This window comes from Carcharodon carcharias, assembly GCF_017639515.1.
Source record: "Carcharodon carcharias isolate sCarCar2 chromosome 37 unlocalized genomic scaffold, sCarCar2.pri SUPER_37_unloc_17, whole genome shotgun sequence".
Taxonomy (NCBI): domain Eukaryota; kingdom Metazoa; phylum Chordata; class Chondrichthyes; order Lamniformes; family Lamnidae; genus Carcharodon; species Carcharodon carcharias.
In genome coordinates, this window is record NW_024470766.1 from 5,001 (window position 1) to 21,090 (window position 16,090).

The 16,090-nt window shown below is 56.2% G+C and overlaps 1 protein-coding gene across 3 annotated transcripts in view; it reads left to right on the forward strand.

The window, feature by feature from the left end:
* The first annotated feature begins 1,369 nt into the window (after nt 1–1,369).
* The window catches only part of bbs1 (Bardet-Biedl syndrome 1), a 43,335-nt gene continuing 28,614 nt past the window's right edge, over nt 1,370–16,090 (forward strand). The window contains exons 1-7 of one of the 3 annotated variants that reach the window (XM_041181971.1): nt 1,370–1,466; nt 3,753–3,829; nt 5,862–5,896; nt 7,426–7,698; nt 10,541–10,587; nt 13,383–13,421; nt 15,081–15,153. In XM_041181971.1, coding sequence (XP_041037905.1) covers nt 1,435–1,466; nt 3,753–3,829; nt 5,862–5,896; nt 7,426–7,698; nt 10,541–10,587; nt 13,383–13,421; nt 15,081–15,153 — 576 coding nt within the window. In that variant the 5' untranslated portion in view covers nt 1,370–1,434. Of the gene's footprint in view, nt 1,467–3,752; nt 3,830–5,861; nt 5,926–7,425; nt 7,699–10,540; nt 10,588–13,382; nt 13,422–15,080; nt 15,154–16,090 lie in introns of those variants that run through there. The other 2 variants (XM_041181972.1, XM_041181973.1) reach the window with 2 other exon arrangements.

Sequence of the window (16,090 nt, forward strand, 5' to 3'; positions counted from 1 at the left end):
GTGGAACAAAACAAAAATACCTGGAAAAACTCAACAGGTCTGGCAGCATCTGCGGAGAGGAACACAGTTAACGTTTCGAGTCCATCTGATCCTTCAACAGAACTAAGTAAAAATAGAAGAGAGGTGAAATATAAGCTGGTTTAAGGTGGGGTGGGGGGATGGGACAGATAGAGCTGGATAGAGAACCAGTGATAGGTGGAGATAACCAAAAGATGTCACAGACAAAAGGACAAAGAGGTGTTGAAGGTGGTGATATTATCTAAGGAATGTGCTAATTAAGTGTAGAAAGCAGGCCGAGCAAGGTACAGATAGCCCTAGTGGGGGTGGGGTGAAGGGATCGAAATAAGCTAAAAGGTAGAGATAAAACAACGGATGGAAATACATTAAAAATAATGGAAATAGGTGGGAAAAGAAAAATCTATATAAATTATTGGGAAAAAAGGGGGATCGGAAAGGGGGTGGGGATGGAGGAGAGAGTTCATGATCTAAAATTGTTGAACTCAATATTCAGTCTGGATGCCTGTAAAGTCGGAAGATGAGGTGCTGTTCCTCCGGTTTGCGTTGGGCTTCACTGGAACAATGCAGCAAGCCAAGGACAGACATGTGGGCAAGAGAGCAGGGTGGAGTGTTGAAAAGGCAAGCGACAGGGAGGTCTGGGTCGTGCTTGCGGACAGACCGAAGGTGTTCCGCAAAGCGGTCACCCAGTCTGTGCCATTAGCACATTTCTTTTCTATTCTTCCTTAGTTCTGTTGAAGAATCATACGGACTCGAAACGTTAACTGTGTTCCTCTCCGCAGATGCTGTCAGACCTACTGAATTTTTCCAGGTATTTTTGTTTTTGTTCTAGATTTCCAGCATCCGCAGTTTTTTGCTTTTATTATACTTGAGTTGTTGTGATCTGGAAGGCGCTGCCTGAAAGGGCGGCGGAAGCAGATTCAATAGGAACTTTCAAAAGGGGGGAATTGGATAAATACCCGAAAAGGAGAAATTTGCAGGACTGTAGGGGGGAGAGAGAGGGGGGGAGGGGGAGTGGAACTAATTGGATAGATCTTTCAAAGGGCCAGCACAGGAACAATGGGCTGAACGGCCTCCTTCTGGGCTGGAGGATTCTGCGATTTTATGAACATTGGGCATCAGCAAGATACTGAGCTGGGAACCTAACTTAATCCCAAATATCTGATGTATATTTTTGAATGTTGCTATTTTGAAGGGCAGTGTGTAGATAAATAACATTTGGGACAAGGATTCAAGAGCAGGAACCCCCCCCCCCCCCCACCCACAACAGCCAGTCCGGAACCTCTGTCCCGGTGCCCAGGGGCCGGAGGGACCGGTTGGAGCGCCGGACCGGAAACCCGTGGGGGACCATTTGGAGCGCGGGACTGGAAGCGCGGTTTCCTTGGAGACCGGGCCTGCAGCGGGCAGGCGGCGGGGGTGATGGCCTCGGGCGGGCCGGAGGGGAGTGAGAAGTGAGTCCGGGGGTGGGGGTGGGGGTGGGGGTGGGGGAGGGGGAGGGGGCTGAGGCCCAGTGAAGACCCCGCCCCCCGAACCCGGGGACACTCCCCCCCCCCCTTCAACCACTGACCCTCCTCCCTCTCTCCCCCTCTCCCTTGACCGCTCTCTCTCCCCCTCTCCCTTGACCGCTCTCTCTCCCCCCTCTCCCTTGACCGCTCTCTCTCCCCCTCTCCCTTGACCGCTCTCTCTCTCCCCCTCTCCCTTGACCGCTCTCTCTCCCCCTCTCCCTTGACCGCTCTCTCTCCCCCTCTCCCTTGACCGCTCTCTCTCCCCCTCTCCCTTGACCGCTCTCTCTCTCCCCCTCTCCCTTGACCGCTCTCTCTCCCCCTCTCCCTTGACCGCTCTCTCTCCCCCTCTCCCTTGACCGCTCTCTCTCCCCCTCTCCCTTGACCGCTCTCTCTCCCCCTCTCCCTTGACCGCGCTCTCTCCCCCTCTCCCTTGACCGCTCTCTCTCTCCCCCTCTCCCTTGACCGCTCTCTCTCTCCCCCTCTCCCTTGACCGCTCTCTCTCTCCCCCTCTCCCTTGACCGCTCTCTCTCTCTCCCCTCCTCTTGACCGCTCTCTCTCTCCCCCTCTCCCTTGACCGCTCTCTCTCTCCCCCTCTCCCTTGACCGCTCTCTCTCTCCCCCTCTCCCTTGACCGCTCTCTCTCTCCCCCTCTCCCTTGACCGCTCTCTCTCCCCCTCTCCCTTGACCGCTCTCTCTCCCCCTCTCCCTTGACCGCTCTCTCTCTCCCCCTCTCCCTTGACCGCTCTCTCTCTCCCCCTCTCCCTTGACCGCTCTCTCTCTCCCCCTCTCCCTTGACCGCTCTCTCTCCCCCTCTCCCTTGACCGCTCTCTCTCTCCCCCTCTCCCTTGACCGCTCTCTCTCCCCCTCTCCCTTGACCGCTCTCTCTCTCCCCCTCTCCCTTGACCGCTCTCTCTCTCCCCCTCTCCCTTGACCGCTCTCTCTCCCCCTCTCCCTTGACCGCTCTCTCTCCCCCTCTCCCTTGACCGCTCTCTCTCTCTCCCCCCCTCTTGACCGCTCTCTCTCTCACCGTTCTCTCTCTCCCCCCTCTCCCTTGACCGCTCTCTCTCTCCCCCCCTCTCCCTTGACCGCTCTCTCTCTCCCCCCCTCTCCCTTGACCGCTCTCTCTCCCCCCTCTCCCTTGACCGTGCCCTCGCACCCCCCCTTGACCGTGCCCTCGCACCCCCCCTTGACCGTGCCCTCGCACCCCCCCTTGACCGTGCCCTCGCACCCCCCCTTGACCGTGCCCTCGCACCCCCCCTTGACCGTGCCCTCGCACCCCCCCTTGACCGTGCCCTCGCACCCCCCCTTGACCGTGCCCTCGCACCCCCCCTTGACCGTGCTCTCGCACCCCCCCTTGACCGTGCTCTCGCACCCCCCCTTGACCGTGCTCTCGCACCCCCCCTTGACCGTGCTCTCGCACCCCCCCCCTTGACCGTGCTCTCGCACCCCCCCTTGACCGTGCTCTCGCACCCCCCCTTGACCGTGCTCTCGCACCCCCCCTTGACCGTGCTCTCGCACCCCCCCTTGACCGTGCTCTCGCACCCCCCCTTGACCGTGCTCTCGCACCCCCCCTTGACCGTGCTCTCGCACCCCCCCTTGACCGTGCTCTCGCACCCCCCCTTGACCGTGCTCTCGCACCCCCCCTTGACCGTGCTCTCTGCCCCCCTCCCCCCCACCACCTTGACCGTGCTCTCCCCCCCTCTCTGACCTACCGCTGCACCTGCATGACCTCTTGCCCTCCACTTCACCTCTCACCCCTCACCCCCTCTGGTTCCTCTCCCGGAGCCCTCAGCGGGAGTGAGGGCCAGGATGACAGAGGGAGGGGAACAGGGAGAGAGTGAAGGAGGTACACAGATGGATTTGGATGAAAAAGCAAAACTGGAGACCGGGAAATGTCCACACACAAGTGTGCGACTGCTTGAAATGGAGGAAAATGGAGGGGAAACAAAGCGAGTTGGAATTTTAGAAGCTGGTGGCGAGTTCCAGGGAGAGACTTGCCATTTTTAACTGTGACACCAGTTATTAAAATACTGTAAATGATCAGGAATCGACCCAAGAGCTGAGCAGCCGGGGGTGCTTCACACTGCCTGGAGTCAGGCCCTCTTATGGATGATTTATCCCAGAATTTTCGTCGGAGTAGGGATAGTATTTGTGGTTCGGTCTCTCTGACTTGTGTTTGTATATTTTACAGTTGTTAGTGCATTGACAATTCTCTCCTTCCTTCCTTCCACAGCAGTGAAGCCAACGCCAAGTGGTTGGATGCTCACTATGACCCAGTGGCGAACCTCTACACATTCTCCTCCTGTGTGGGTAGGTGCACTGTCCGTTTGCCCTGCTTGGTAGTGGTGTATACTGCCCACCCACACACCCCCCCCCATGTCCTAACTCGCACCCACATGCCCCTCCGTCTATACATGCTGGCCTACACTGGCTCCTGGTCCCACACCGCCTGGATTTTAGCATCCTTATCCTCCTTGTCCAATCCCTCAGGTGCCCTCCTGATCTCTCCAACGCACCCCTCAGATCTCCCGCTTTCATCTATCTCTGATCTCTTGTGCATGCACCTCTAAGGATTAGTTATCGAAAAATTAAAACGGACTCCGAGCCACTTGTGGAGATATTGGGGACGGGAGCAAAAGCTCAGTTGAAGAGGTCAATTTTAAGGAGTATCTTAAAGGAGGAGAGGGAGAGACGGAGAGAGAGCGGCGGAGAGGTTTAGGGAGGGAATTCCAGAGCCTAGGGCCCCAGGCAGCTGAAGGCACGGCCGCCAATGGTGGAGCGATGGGGAATCGGGGGATGGTCAAGAGGCCGGAACTGGAGGAGCGCCGAGATCTCGGAGGGTTGTAGGGCTGGAGGAGGTTACAGAGATAGGGAGGGTTTTAGGGGCTGGAGGAGGTTACAGAGATAGGGAGGAGTGTAGGGGCTGGAGGAGGTTACAGAGATAGGGAGGGTTGTAGGGGCTGGAGGAGGTCACAGAGATAGGGAGGGTTGTAGGTGCTGGAGGAGGTTACAGAGATAGGGAGGGTTGTAAGGGCTGGATGAGGTTACAGAGATAGGGAGGGTTGTAGGGGCTGGAGGAGGTTACAGAGATAGGGAGGGTTGTAGGGGCTGGAGGAGGTTACAGAGATAGGGAGAGGTGTAGGGGCTGGAGGAGGTTACAGAGATAGGGAGGGTTGTAGGGGCTGGAGGAGGTCACAAAGATAGGAGGGTTGTAGGGGCTGGAGGAGGTTACAGTGATAGGGAGGGTTGTAGGGGCTGGAGGAGGTTACAGAGATAGGGAGGGTTGTAGGGGCTGGAGGAGGTTAGAGATGGGAATGTTGTAGGGGCTGGAAGAGGTTACAGAGATAGGGCGGGTTGTAAGGGCTGGACGAGGTTACAGAGATATGGAGGGTTGTAGGGGCTGGAGGAGGTTACAGAGGTAGGGAGGGTTGTAGGGGCTGGAGGAGGTTAGAGATGGGGAGGGTTGTAGAGGCTGGAGGAGGATACAGAGATAGGGAGGGTTGTAGGTGCTGGAGGAGGTTACAGAGATAGGGAAGGTTGTAGGGGCTGGAGGAGGTTACAGAGATAGGGAGGGTTATAGGGGCTGGAGGAGGTTACAGAGATAGGGAAGGTTGTAGGGGCTGGAGGAGGTTACAGAGATAGGGAGGGTTGTAGGGGCTGGAGGAGGTTACAGAGATAGGGAGGGTTGTAGGGGATGCGGGAGGCTGCAGAGATGGGGAGATTTGTAGGGGATGGAGGAGGTTACAGAGATAGGGAGGATTGTAAGAGCTGGAAGAGGTTAGGGATAGGGAGGTTTGTAGGGGCTGGCGGAGGTTACAGAGTTGGGGAGGGTTGTAGGGGCTGGAGGAGGTTACAGAGATAGGGAGGGTTGTAGGGGCTGGAGGAGGTTACAGATATAGGGAGGGTTGTAGGGGCTGGAGGAGGTTACAGAGATAGGGAGGGTTGTAGGTGCTGGAGGAGGTTACAGAGATAGGGACGGTTGCAGGGGCTGGTGGAGGTTAGTGCGATAGGGAGGGTTGTAGGGGCTGGTGGATATTAGAGGGATCTGCAGGAGATTGAAATTTGCTCTGTTATCTGTCACACTGTGATTACACTCTCTGGCCATTAGGTGGCACAATTTATGAAGTTTCTCCTCGGATTCATTAAGTGACTGTGGGAAATATCCTGGAAAACTTACTGCAAAACTATTGGAAGTGATGGAATTTTGGATTGACACGATTCTTGCTCTCCGCAGCATTGGTCACTGTGATTGTGCACCAGTATCTGTGCAACAGAATTTTAATGGTGCGAACAGATGTCAACCTGAAATAATTCACTAACAGGGTCTCTCTTCCTTTACCAGCTCTGGCCGACCTTCAAGGAGATGGTGAGAATAAGGTAAAGGGAACTTTGCTTCTGGCTGAGGTGTGAGTGTCAGCAAGTCAATGCGATCATTCTCAAATTGTGTTAATTCTGTCTTCCCCCTTGACCCTGGTTTTAAATTTTAAGCCCCTTACCCCCCCAAAAAAAACTTTCAATCTCAGTTTTGACCTTTACAATTGACCAGCCGGTGGGTGTGGTGGGGAGGGGGGAGAGAGTTCCAGACTTGCACTCCCCTTTGTGTGAAGATGTGCTTCCTGACATCACTGTGATTGGACTGGAGAGGGTGCAGCGGAGATTTACGAGGATGTTGCCTGGGCTGTAGAGTCTGAGCTATGAGGGAAGATTGGATAGGCTGGGGTTGTTTTCCTTGGAGCAGCGAAGGTTGAGAGGGGACCTGATAGAGGTGTTTAAGATTATGAGGGGCAAAGGTAGGGTGGATAGGAAGACACTTTTTCAATTAGTAGGGGGTCAAAACCAGGGGGCATACATTTAAGGTAAGAGGTAGAAGGCTAAGGGGGGAGTTGAGGAGAATTTTTTTCACCCAGAGGGTGGTGGGAATCTGGAACTCACTGCCTGAAAGGGTGGTTGATTCAGAAACTCACGTAACATTTAAGAAGTATTTAGATTTTCACTTGTGTTGCCATAGCCTCCAGGGCTATGGGCCAAGTGCTGGAAAATGGGATTAGTGTAGATGAATCTTTGTTGACTAGCGCAGACACAATTGGACGAATGGCCTCCTGTGCTGTAAAAGTCTATGAGTCTATCACCTCGGTTTGAGAGTAGACATCTGTAACATGAAAGGTGTTCTGCAATCTCTGCATCACTTTCAGATACCTGTCACCAGGCAATTAAAGTATTCTGGTGGAATCATTGTGCTATTTATGCCTCAAAAAATATGCAATTCTTTTATTTGTTAAGCCAAGCACTCTTCATACTGAGAGAAAGAATATTTCCCAGTTATGGCACAAATTATTAGATTCAGGGAATCATGGTTTAAGTACAGCACGGGGTTAGATATAGAGTAAAGCTCCCTCTACACTGTCTCCATCAAACACTCCCAGGACAGGTACAGCATGGGATTAGATACAGAGTAAACTCCCTCTACACTGTCTCCATCAAACACTCCCAGGACAGGTACAGCATGGGGTTAGATACAGAGTAAAGCTCCCTCTACACCGTCCCCATCAAACACTCCCAGGACAGGTACAGCACGGGGTTAGATACAGAGTAAAGCTCCCTCTACACCGTCCCCATCAAACACTCCCAGGACAGGTACAGCACGGGGTTAGATACAGAGTAAAGCTCCCTCTACACTGTCCCCATCAAACACTCCCAGGACAGGTACAGCACGGGGTCAGATACAGAGTAAAGCTCCCTCTACACTGTCCCCATCAAACACTCCCAGGACAGGTACAGCACGGGGTCAGATACAGAGATACACACTGTCACCCCCTGCTATCCTTGTGTAACAGGCTTTAGGGCTGAGCAGCCTCCTTGTGTTCCTATCTAAGTGCAGAGGTTTGTGTGTTGTTGTGTTTGTACAGCTGATTGTTGGGGATCTGGGCACTGGGCTATACAATATGAAGCTGAAGGTTTACAAGGGGACCACCATGCTGTCTGAGAACACTCTGATAGACCTGCCGACAGGAGTGGTCGCCTTTCTCATGGACACCAACGAGCCCCGGACCCCGGCTGTGGCAGTGGCTTCCGGACCCTACATCTACATCTACAAAAACCTCCGTCCGTACTTTAAATTCACCCTGCCGCCTCTGGAGGTGAACTCCCTGGAGCAGGATGTGTGGAACCAGGTCAAAGAGGTAAGGAGAGTTTAAAAATGGCCGATCTTTATCCACCTCCCTCCTCATTCAATCTATCGTAGAGTCCCAATGTAATGCAGAATAGAATCAGACTACCATCTCTCCAGCCCCTTTCCCCACCTCAAAGTGTTTCCCAGACAGTGAAGGATTTTTTTATTTTAAGTGCGTTCACTGTTGTAATGTAGGAAAGCGGCAGCCAGATGTCACACAGCAAGATCCCACAAACAGCAATGTGATAATAACCCAGATCACCTGTTTTTAGTGATGTTGGGTGAGGGATAAATATTGGCCCCAGGACACCGGGGAGAGCTCCCCCCTGCTCTTCTCCCAATAGTGGCCGTGGGATCTTTTACACCCACCCTCACCTGACGGGCAGACGGGGCCTCGGTTTAAAGTCTCATCCTGAAAGACAGCACCTCCGACAGTGTGGCACTTCCTTAGCACTGACCCTCCGACAGTGTGACGCTCCCTCAGCACTGACCCTCTGACAGCGCGGCTCTCCCTCAGCACTGACCCTCCGACAGTGCGGCGCTCCCTCAGCACTGACCCTCCGACAGTGCGGCGCTCCCTCAGCACTGACCCTCCGACAGTGCGGCGCTCCCTCAGTGCTGACCCTCCGACAGTGCGGTGCTCCCTCAGCGCTGACCCTCCGACAGTGCGGCTCTCCCTCAGCACTGACCCTCCGACAGCGCGGCTCTCCCTCAGCACCGACCCTCCGACAGCGCGGCTCTCCCTCAGCACTGACCCTCCGACAGCGCGGCTCTCCCTCAGCACTGACCCTCCGACAGCGCGGCTCTCCCTCAGCACTGACCCTCCGACAGCGCGGCGCTCCCTCAGCACTGACCCTCCGACAGTGCGGCGCTCCCTCAGCACTGACCCTCCGACAGTGCGGTGCTCCCTCAGCACTGACCCTCCGACAGTGCGGCGCTCCCTCACTACTGAACCTCCGACAGGGCAGCACTCCCTCAGCGCTGACCCTCCGACAGCGCAACGCTCCCTCAGCGCTGACCCTCCGACAGCGCAACGCTCCCTCAGCGCTGACCCTCCGACAGTGCGGCGCTCCCTCAGTGCTGACCCTCCGACAGTGCGGTGCTCCCTCAGCGCTGACCCTCCGACAGTGCGGCTCTCCCTCAGCACTGACCCTCCGACAGCGCGGCTCTCCCTCAGCACCGACCCTCCGACAGCGCGGCTCTCCCTCAGCACTGACCCTCCGACAGCGCGGCTCTCCCTCAGCACTGACCCTCCGACAGCGCGGCTCTCCCTCAGCACTGACCCTCCGACAGCGCGGCGCTCCCTCAGCACTGACCCTCCGACAGTGCGGCGCTCCCTCAGCACTGACCCTCCGACAGTGCGGTGCTCCCTCAGCACTGACCCTCCGACAGTGCGGCGCTCCCTCACTACTGAACCTCCGACAGGGCAGCACTCCCTCAGCGCTGACCCTCCGACAGCGCAACGCTCCCTCAGCGCTGACCCTCCGACAGCGCAACGCTCCCTCAGCGCTGACCCTCCGACAGCGCGGCGCTCCCTCAGCGCTGACCCTCCGACAGCGCGGCGCTCCCTCAGCGCTGACCCTCCGACAGCGCGGCGCTCCCTCAGCGCTGACCCTCCGACAGCGCGGCGCTCCCTCAGCGCTGACCCTCCGACAGCGCGGCGCTCCCTCAGCGCTGACCCTCCGACAGCACGGCGCTCCCTCAGCGCTGACCCTCCGACAGCGCGGCGCTCCCTCAGTACTGACCCTCCGACAGTGCGGCGCTCCCTCAGCACTGACCCTCCGACAGTGCGGCGCTCCCTCAGCGCTGACCCCCCGACAGTGCGGCGCTCCCTCAGCGCTGACCCTCCGACAGTGCGGCACTCCCTCAGCACTGACCCTCCGACAGTGCGGCGCTCCCTCAGTACTGACCCTCCGACAGTGCGGCGCTCCCTCACTACTGAACCTCCGACAGTGCGGCGCTCCCTCAGCACTGACCCTCCGACAGTGCGGCGCTCCCTCAGCACTGACCTAGTGCCAGTGTGGATGAGGGGAAGCTATCACTGAGCAATAGCCATGCACTTAGGGACATATTGCCGTGTTGAAAGGTGATTTGGAAGTCCATGGTTTTTCTGTTTGGTTTTCTGTGTAATGGAAGATGGCCGGCTGACCCAGTGTATGACCAGACCCCAGCGGGAGGTTCGTGTCCAATTCTGGGCCCCACGCTTTAGGAAGGATCTCCAGCCCTCGGAGAGGGTGTGGAGGAGATTTACTAGAATGTTCCCAGGGATGAGGGACCTCAGTTCATGTGGAGAGACTGGGAGAAGCTGGGATTGTTCTCCTTAGAGCAGAGAAGGTTAAGGGGGAGATTTAATCAAGGCGTTCAAAATCAGGAAGGGTTTGGATAGAGTGAATGAGGAGAAAGTGTTTCCAGTGTCAGGAGGGTCGGTAACCAGAGGGAAGAGAAGGGTAACCAGAGGTAACAGATTGAAGAGAATCAGTAATAGAGCCAGAGGGGGAGATGAGGAGAATGTTTTTTTTACACAGCGAGTTGTTGTGATCTGGAAGGTGCTGCCTGAAAGGGCGGTGGAAGCAGATTCAATAGGAACTTTCAAAAGGGGGAATTGGATAAACACTCGAAAAGGAGAAATTTGCAGGACTGTTGGGGGCGGGGGGGGTTGCGGGGGGAATGGGACTAATTGGATAGATCTTTCAAAGGGCCAGCACAGGAACGAAGGGCCAAATGGCCTCCTCCTGGGCTGTATTGTCCTGTGATTCTATCTCTGAAGTCCATTGTGATTGTAATTTCCTTTAGCTTTAAACTCTGCAGTCTCTGCATTTACTGAGCTAATTTACATTATCCTTTTCTCTCAGGACAAGATTGACCCGTTGACACTCAGAGAGATGTTGGAGAGTTTTCGGTAGGTGTAGCAGGCTTGTGGCACAGCGTGTAGCTATCAGGGTACACCAAGATGGGCCAGGCACTTGGGCAGTGGCCTTTCATTCAGCTGGAGAGGGGAGTGGGCGTTTCAAGAGGTCCGTTGCGTTGGAGTTGCTGCAGATCCATCGCCCCTCCACCTCGTGCTCTTGCTGTGTCCTGTTTGGGCTATATTCAGTTACTTGGCAAAGATGGCCTGTGATTCCCCACCCTCCCTCAAGCACACACACACACACACACACACACACACACACACACACACACACACACACACACACACACACACACACACACACACACACACACACACACACACACACACTAACTAGAGCCAGTGCCTGAGCCACTCGACAGAGTCTCTGGCTGGGCAAAGTACGACAGAGTCTCTGGCTGGGCAAATGACCCCTCCCCGCACCCTTTCCCAGACCCCCACAGCAATGACCTGATCTGCCACGGCACAGCTTGGGCGTATAACCTCTCTTAGTTCTTACAAACTTCCCTGTCTCTGTAACCTCCTCCAGCCCCTGCAACCCTCCCTATCTCTGTAACCTCCTCCAGCCCCTGCAACCCTCCCTATCTCTGTAACCTCCTCCAGCCCCCACACCCCTCCCTATCTCTGTAACCTCCTCCAGCCCTTACAACCCTCCCTATCTCTGTAACCTCCTCCAGCCCCTACACCCCTCCCTATCACTGTAACCTTCTCCAGCCCCTACACCCCTCCCTGTCTCTGTAACCTTCTCCAGACCCAACAATTCTCCCTATCTCTGTACCATCCTCCAGCCCCTACAACCCTCCCAATCTCTGTAACCTCCTCCAGCCCCTACATACCTCCCTATCTCTGTAATCTCCTCCAACCCTCCCTATCTCTATAACCTCCTCCAGCCCCTACAACACTCCCTATCTCTGTAACCTCCTCCAGCCCCTACAACCCTCCCTATCTCTGTCACCTCCTCCAGCCCCTACAACCCTCTCTATCTCTGTAAACTCCTCCAGCCCCTGCAACCCTCCATATCTCTGTAACCTCCTCCAGCTCGTACAACCCTCCCTATCTCTGTAACCTCCTCCAGCCCCTACAACTCTCCCTATCTCTGTAAACTCCTCCAGCCCCTGCAACCCTCCATATCTCTGTAACCTCCTCCAGCTCCTACAACCCTCCCTATCTCTGTAAACTCCTCCAGCCCCTACAACCCTCCCTATCTCTGTAACCTCCTCCAGCTTCTACACCCCTCCCTATCTCTGTAATCTTCTCCAGCCCCTACACCCCTCCCTATCACTGTAAACTCTTCCAGCCCCTACAACCCTCCCTATCTCTGTAACCTCCTCCAGCCCCTATACCCCTCCCTATCTCTAACCTCCTCCAGCTCCTACATCCGTCCCTAACTCTGTAACCTTCTCCAGCCCCTACACCCCTCCCTATCTCTGTAACCTTCTCCAGCCCCTGCAACCCTCCCTATCTCTGTAACCTCCTCCAGCCCCCACACCCCTCCCTATCTCTGTAACCTCCTCCAGCCCTTACAACCCTCCCTATCTCTGTAACCTCCTCCAGCCCCTACACCCCTCCCTATCACTGTAACCTTCTCCAGCCCCTACACCCCTCCCTGTCTCTGTAACCTTCTCCAGACCCAACAATTCTCCCTATCTCTGTACCATCCTCCAGCCCCTACAACCCTCCCAATCTCTGTAACCTCCTCCAGCCCCTACATACCTCCCTATCTCTGTAATCTCCTCCAACCCTCCCTATCTCTATAACCTCCTCCAGCCCCTACAACACTCCCTATCTCTGTAACCTCCTCCAGCCCCTACAACCCTCCCTATCTCTGTCACCTCCTCCAGCCCCTACAACCCTCTCTATCTCTGTAAACTCCTCCAGCCCCTGCAACCCTCCATATCTCTGTAACCTCCTCCAGCTCGTACAACCCTCCCTATCTCTGTAACCTCCTCCAGCCCCTACAACTCTCCCTATCTCTGTAAACTCCTCCAGCCCCTGCAACCCTCCATATCTCTGTAACCTCCTCCAGCTCCTACAACCCTCCCTATCTCTGTAAACTCCTCCAGCCCCTACAACCCTCCCTATCTCTGTAACCTCCTCCAGCTTCTACACCCCTCCCTATCTCTGTAATCTTCTCCAGCCCCTACACCCCTCCCTATCACTGTAAACTCTTCCAGCCCCTACAACCCTCCCTATCTCTGTAACCTCCTCCAGCCCCTATACCCCTCCCTATCTCTAACCTCCTCCAGCTCCTACATCCGTCCCTAACTCTGTAACCTTCTCCAGCCCCTACACCCCTCCCTATCTCTGTAACCTTCTCCAGCCCCTACACCCCTCCTTATCTCTGTAACCTTCTCCAGCCCCTACACCCCTCCTTATCTCTGTAACCTTCTCCAGCCCCTACAACCCTCCCTATCTCTGTTATCTGCTCCAGCCCCTACACTCCTCCCTATCTCTGTAACCTCCTCCAGCACCCCCCTCTAACACTCCCTCTGAGTTATTATCTTGTGAAGCACCTTGGCGATGTCTAAATCATTGCAGTTGTTGAATAAATGCAGGGTATGGAATCAGACTGAGCAATAAAGCCCTGTCCGTCCCCTCTCCCCTGATGTGGAGTGGTTTTTTCACAGTGATTCCAGTGAAAACATTTGTTTTGGGACCGTGTCCCAGTCGCTTTGTACTCCAGCACTCTCTGCTGTTCTGCTTCAGTCACAACTGATTCCCAGATTAACTCTCGCTCCTGCTTGGTTTGGACATGTCAGTGACTCTCCTCTGTTTCTTTTTCACAGGGACAAGGGCGACAAGCCACTGTCTGTGAGATCTTTAAGGTAAGGTGGAACACAGTGCTATATTTTGACAATCCCAGAGGCACCCATCCTGGCAAATCACAGTCCAGGTTTGACACATCCAGTAAGAGGGTTCTGTTGTACATTGTGGTGAGGGGAATAGCAAGCTGGTTGGTAAATTGACTTACGTTGCTATTGGCTGCTTCTGTGTCTCATGCAGAGCACAGTCTCTCCCACCCTCTGGCTTCCATGTCAGAGGTTGTGGGTTCAAGACCTGCCCCAGAGAATGACGCCCATAATCCAGGCTGACACTTTCGGGAGTTAGCACTGTCGGAGGGTCAGTGCCGAGGGAGCGCCGCGCTGTCGGAGGGTCAGTGCCGAGGGAGCGCCGCGCCGTTGGAGGGTCAGTGCCGAGGGAGCGCTGCGCCGTCGGAGGGTCAGTGCTGAGGGAGCACCGCGCCGTCGGAGGGTCAGTGCCGAGGGAGCGCCGCACTGTCGGAGGCCCCATCTGCCCTCTCAGGTGGGGGTAAAAGATCCCACGCCCACTGTTGGAAGAAGAGCAGGGGGGAGTTCTCCCCGGTGTCCTGGGGCCGATATTTATCCCTCACCCAACATCACTAAAAACAGATGATCTGGGCCATTATCACATTGCTGTTTGTGGGATCTTGCTGTGCGCAAGTCTGCTTCAAAAGTCCACCTTTGTTTGTGAAGTGATTTGGGACGTCTCATGGTGGTAAATGGTGCTATAAAATGCGGATCTTGATGTGAGTAACCTACCATTCTTCACTCACATAGGATCCCCCCCGCCCCCCCCACCCCGAACCACCATCATGTGTTCCCTTGGTAGAACAGGAGGACAAGGTGGTCAGGAACACATATGGAATATTTTCCTTTATTGGGCGAGGTATTGAATGCAAAAGCAGGGGTGGAATGCTGGAACTGTATAAAACGCTGGTTAGACCACAGCTGGAAATGTGTGTACAGTTCTGGTCACCGTATTACAGGAAAGTCCTCGTTGCTCCGGAGAGAGTGTGGAGGAGATTTACAAGAACGTTGCCGGGCCTGGAGAATTGCAGCTATGAGGGGAGATTGGACGGGCTGGGGTCCTCTTCCTTAGAACAGAGGAGGCTGAGGGGTGACCTCATTATGAGGGGCCTAGAGAGGGTGGACAGGAAAGACTTGTTCCCCCCCCCCCCACCCCCCGGCTGAGGGGTCAGTTACCAGGGGGCACAGATTGAAGGTGATTGGTAGAAGGATTAGAGGGGACATGAGGGAAACCTTTTTCACCCAGAGGGTGGTGGGGGTCTGGAATTCACGGCCTGAGTTGGTGGTTGAGGCTGAAACGCTCAATATTTAAACGGTACCTGGATCTGCGTCTGGAGCGCTGGAACCTGCAGGGCTACAGACCGGGGGCTGGAAAGTGGGGTTAATATGAGTGGTGAGTTCCTTTGTTTATTCTCTGTTCTGGCCGACACAGGCAGGATGGGCTGAATGGCCTCTTTCTGTGCCGTTAAGTTTCTGTTGTTCTAATTCTTTGTGTGTGAGCAGATCACTGTGTGCTCAACCTTCCTGTATCAGCCTGACGGTGACCCGTGTTGATGCTGGGGGTAGGGAGGGGTGGGTGGGCGGCGGGGGCAGAGATCTGCTCTGGAAAGGGGAAAAGCGGTGGAATACCTCACTGCCTTGTCTCTCCTCCATCAGGTACCTCATGCTGGAGCCTCACGAGATGGAGGCTTTCGTCAGCCTCCACAAGATGCAGCCGATCAAACGCCAGGTACAGTTTGTCGAACATCGGGCGTTCCAAACAAACCTGTCCCATCGCCCCCACCCCGAGGGATCAATGGGCAAAGTGACAAGGGGGCAGGTTAGGAGGTATCGAGGGAGATGGGGGAGCAGGCAGGACGGAGGGAGACAGGGAGAGGGTGGGACCGAGGGGGTGCGAGGAGAGGGCCGAGTTGAGGGGGCAGTGGGAGGGGTTGAGGGGGATGGGGAGGGGCAGTGGGAGGGGTTGAGGGGGATGGGGAGAGGGTGGGTTCGAGGGGGCAGTGGGAGGGGTTGAGGGGGATGGGGAGAGGGTGGGTTCGAGGGGGCAGTGGGAGGGGTTGAGGGGGCAGTGGGAGGGGTTGAGGGGGATGGGGAGAGGGTGGGTTCGAGGGGGCAGTGGGAGGGGTTGAGGGGGATGGGGAGAGGGTGGGTTCGAGGGGGCAGTGGGAGGGGTTGAGGGGGATGGGGAGAGGGTGGGTTCGAGGGGGCAGTGGGAGGGGTTGAGGGGGATGGGGAGAGGGTGGGTTCGAGGGGGCAGTGGGAGGGGTTGAGGGGGATGGGGAGAGGGTGGGTTCGAGGGGGCAGTGGGAGGGGTTGAGGGGGATGGGGAGAGGGTGGGTTCGAGGGGGCAGTGGGAGGGGTTGAGGGGGATGGGGAGAGGGTGGGTTCGAGGGGGCAGTGGGAGGGGTTGAGGGGGATGGGGAGAGGGTGGGTTCGAGGGGGCAGTGGGAGGGGTTGAGGGGGATGGGGAGAGGGTGGGTTCGAGGGGGCAGTGGGAGGGGTTGAGGGGGATGGGGAGAGGGTGGGTTCGAGGGGGCAGTGGGAGGGGTTGAGGGGGATGGGGAGAGGGTGGGTTCGAGGGGGCAGTGGGAGGGGTTGAGGGGGATGGGGAGAGGGTGGGTTCGAGGGGGCAGTGGGAGGGGTTGAGGGGGATGGGGAGAGGGTGG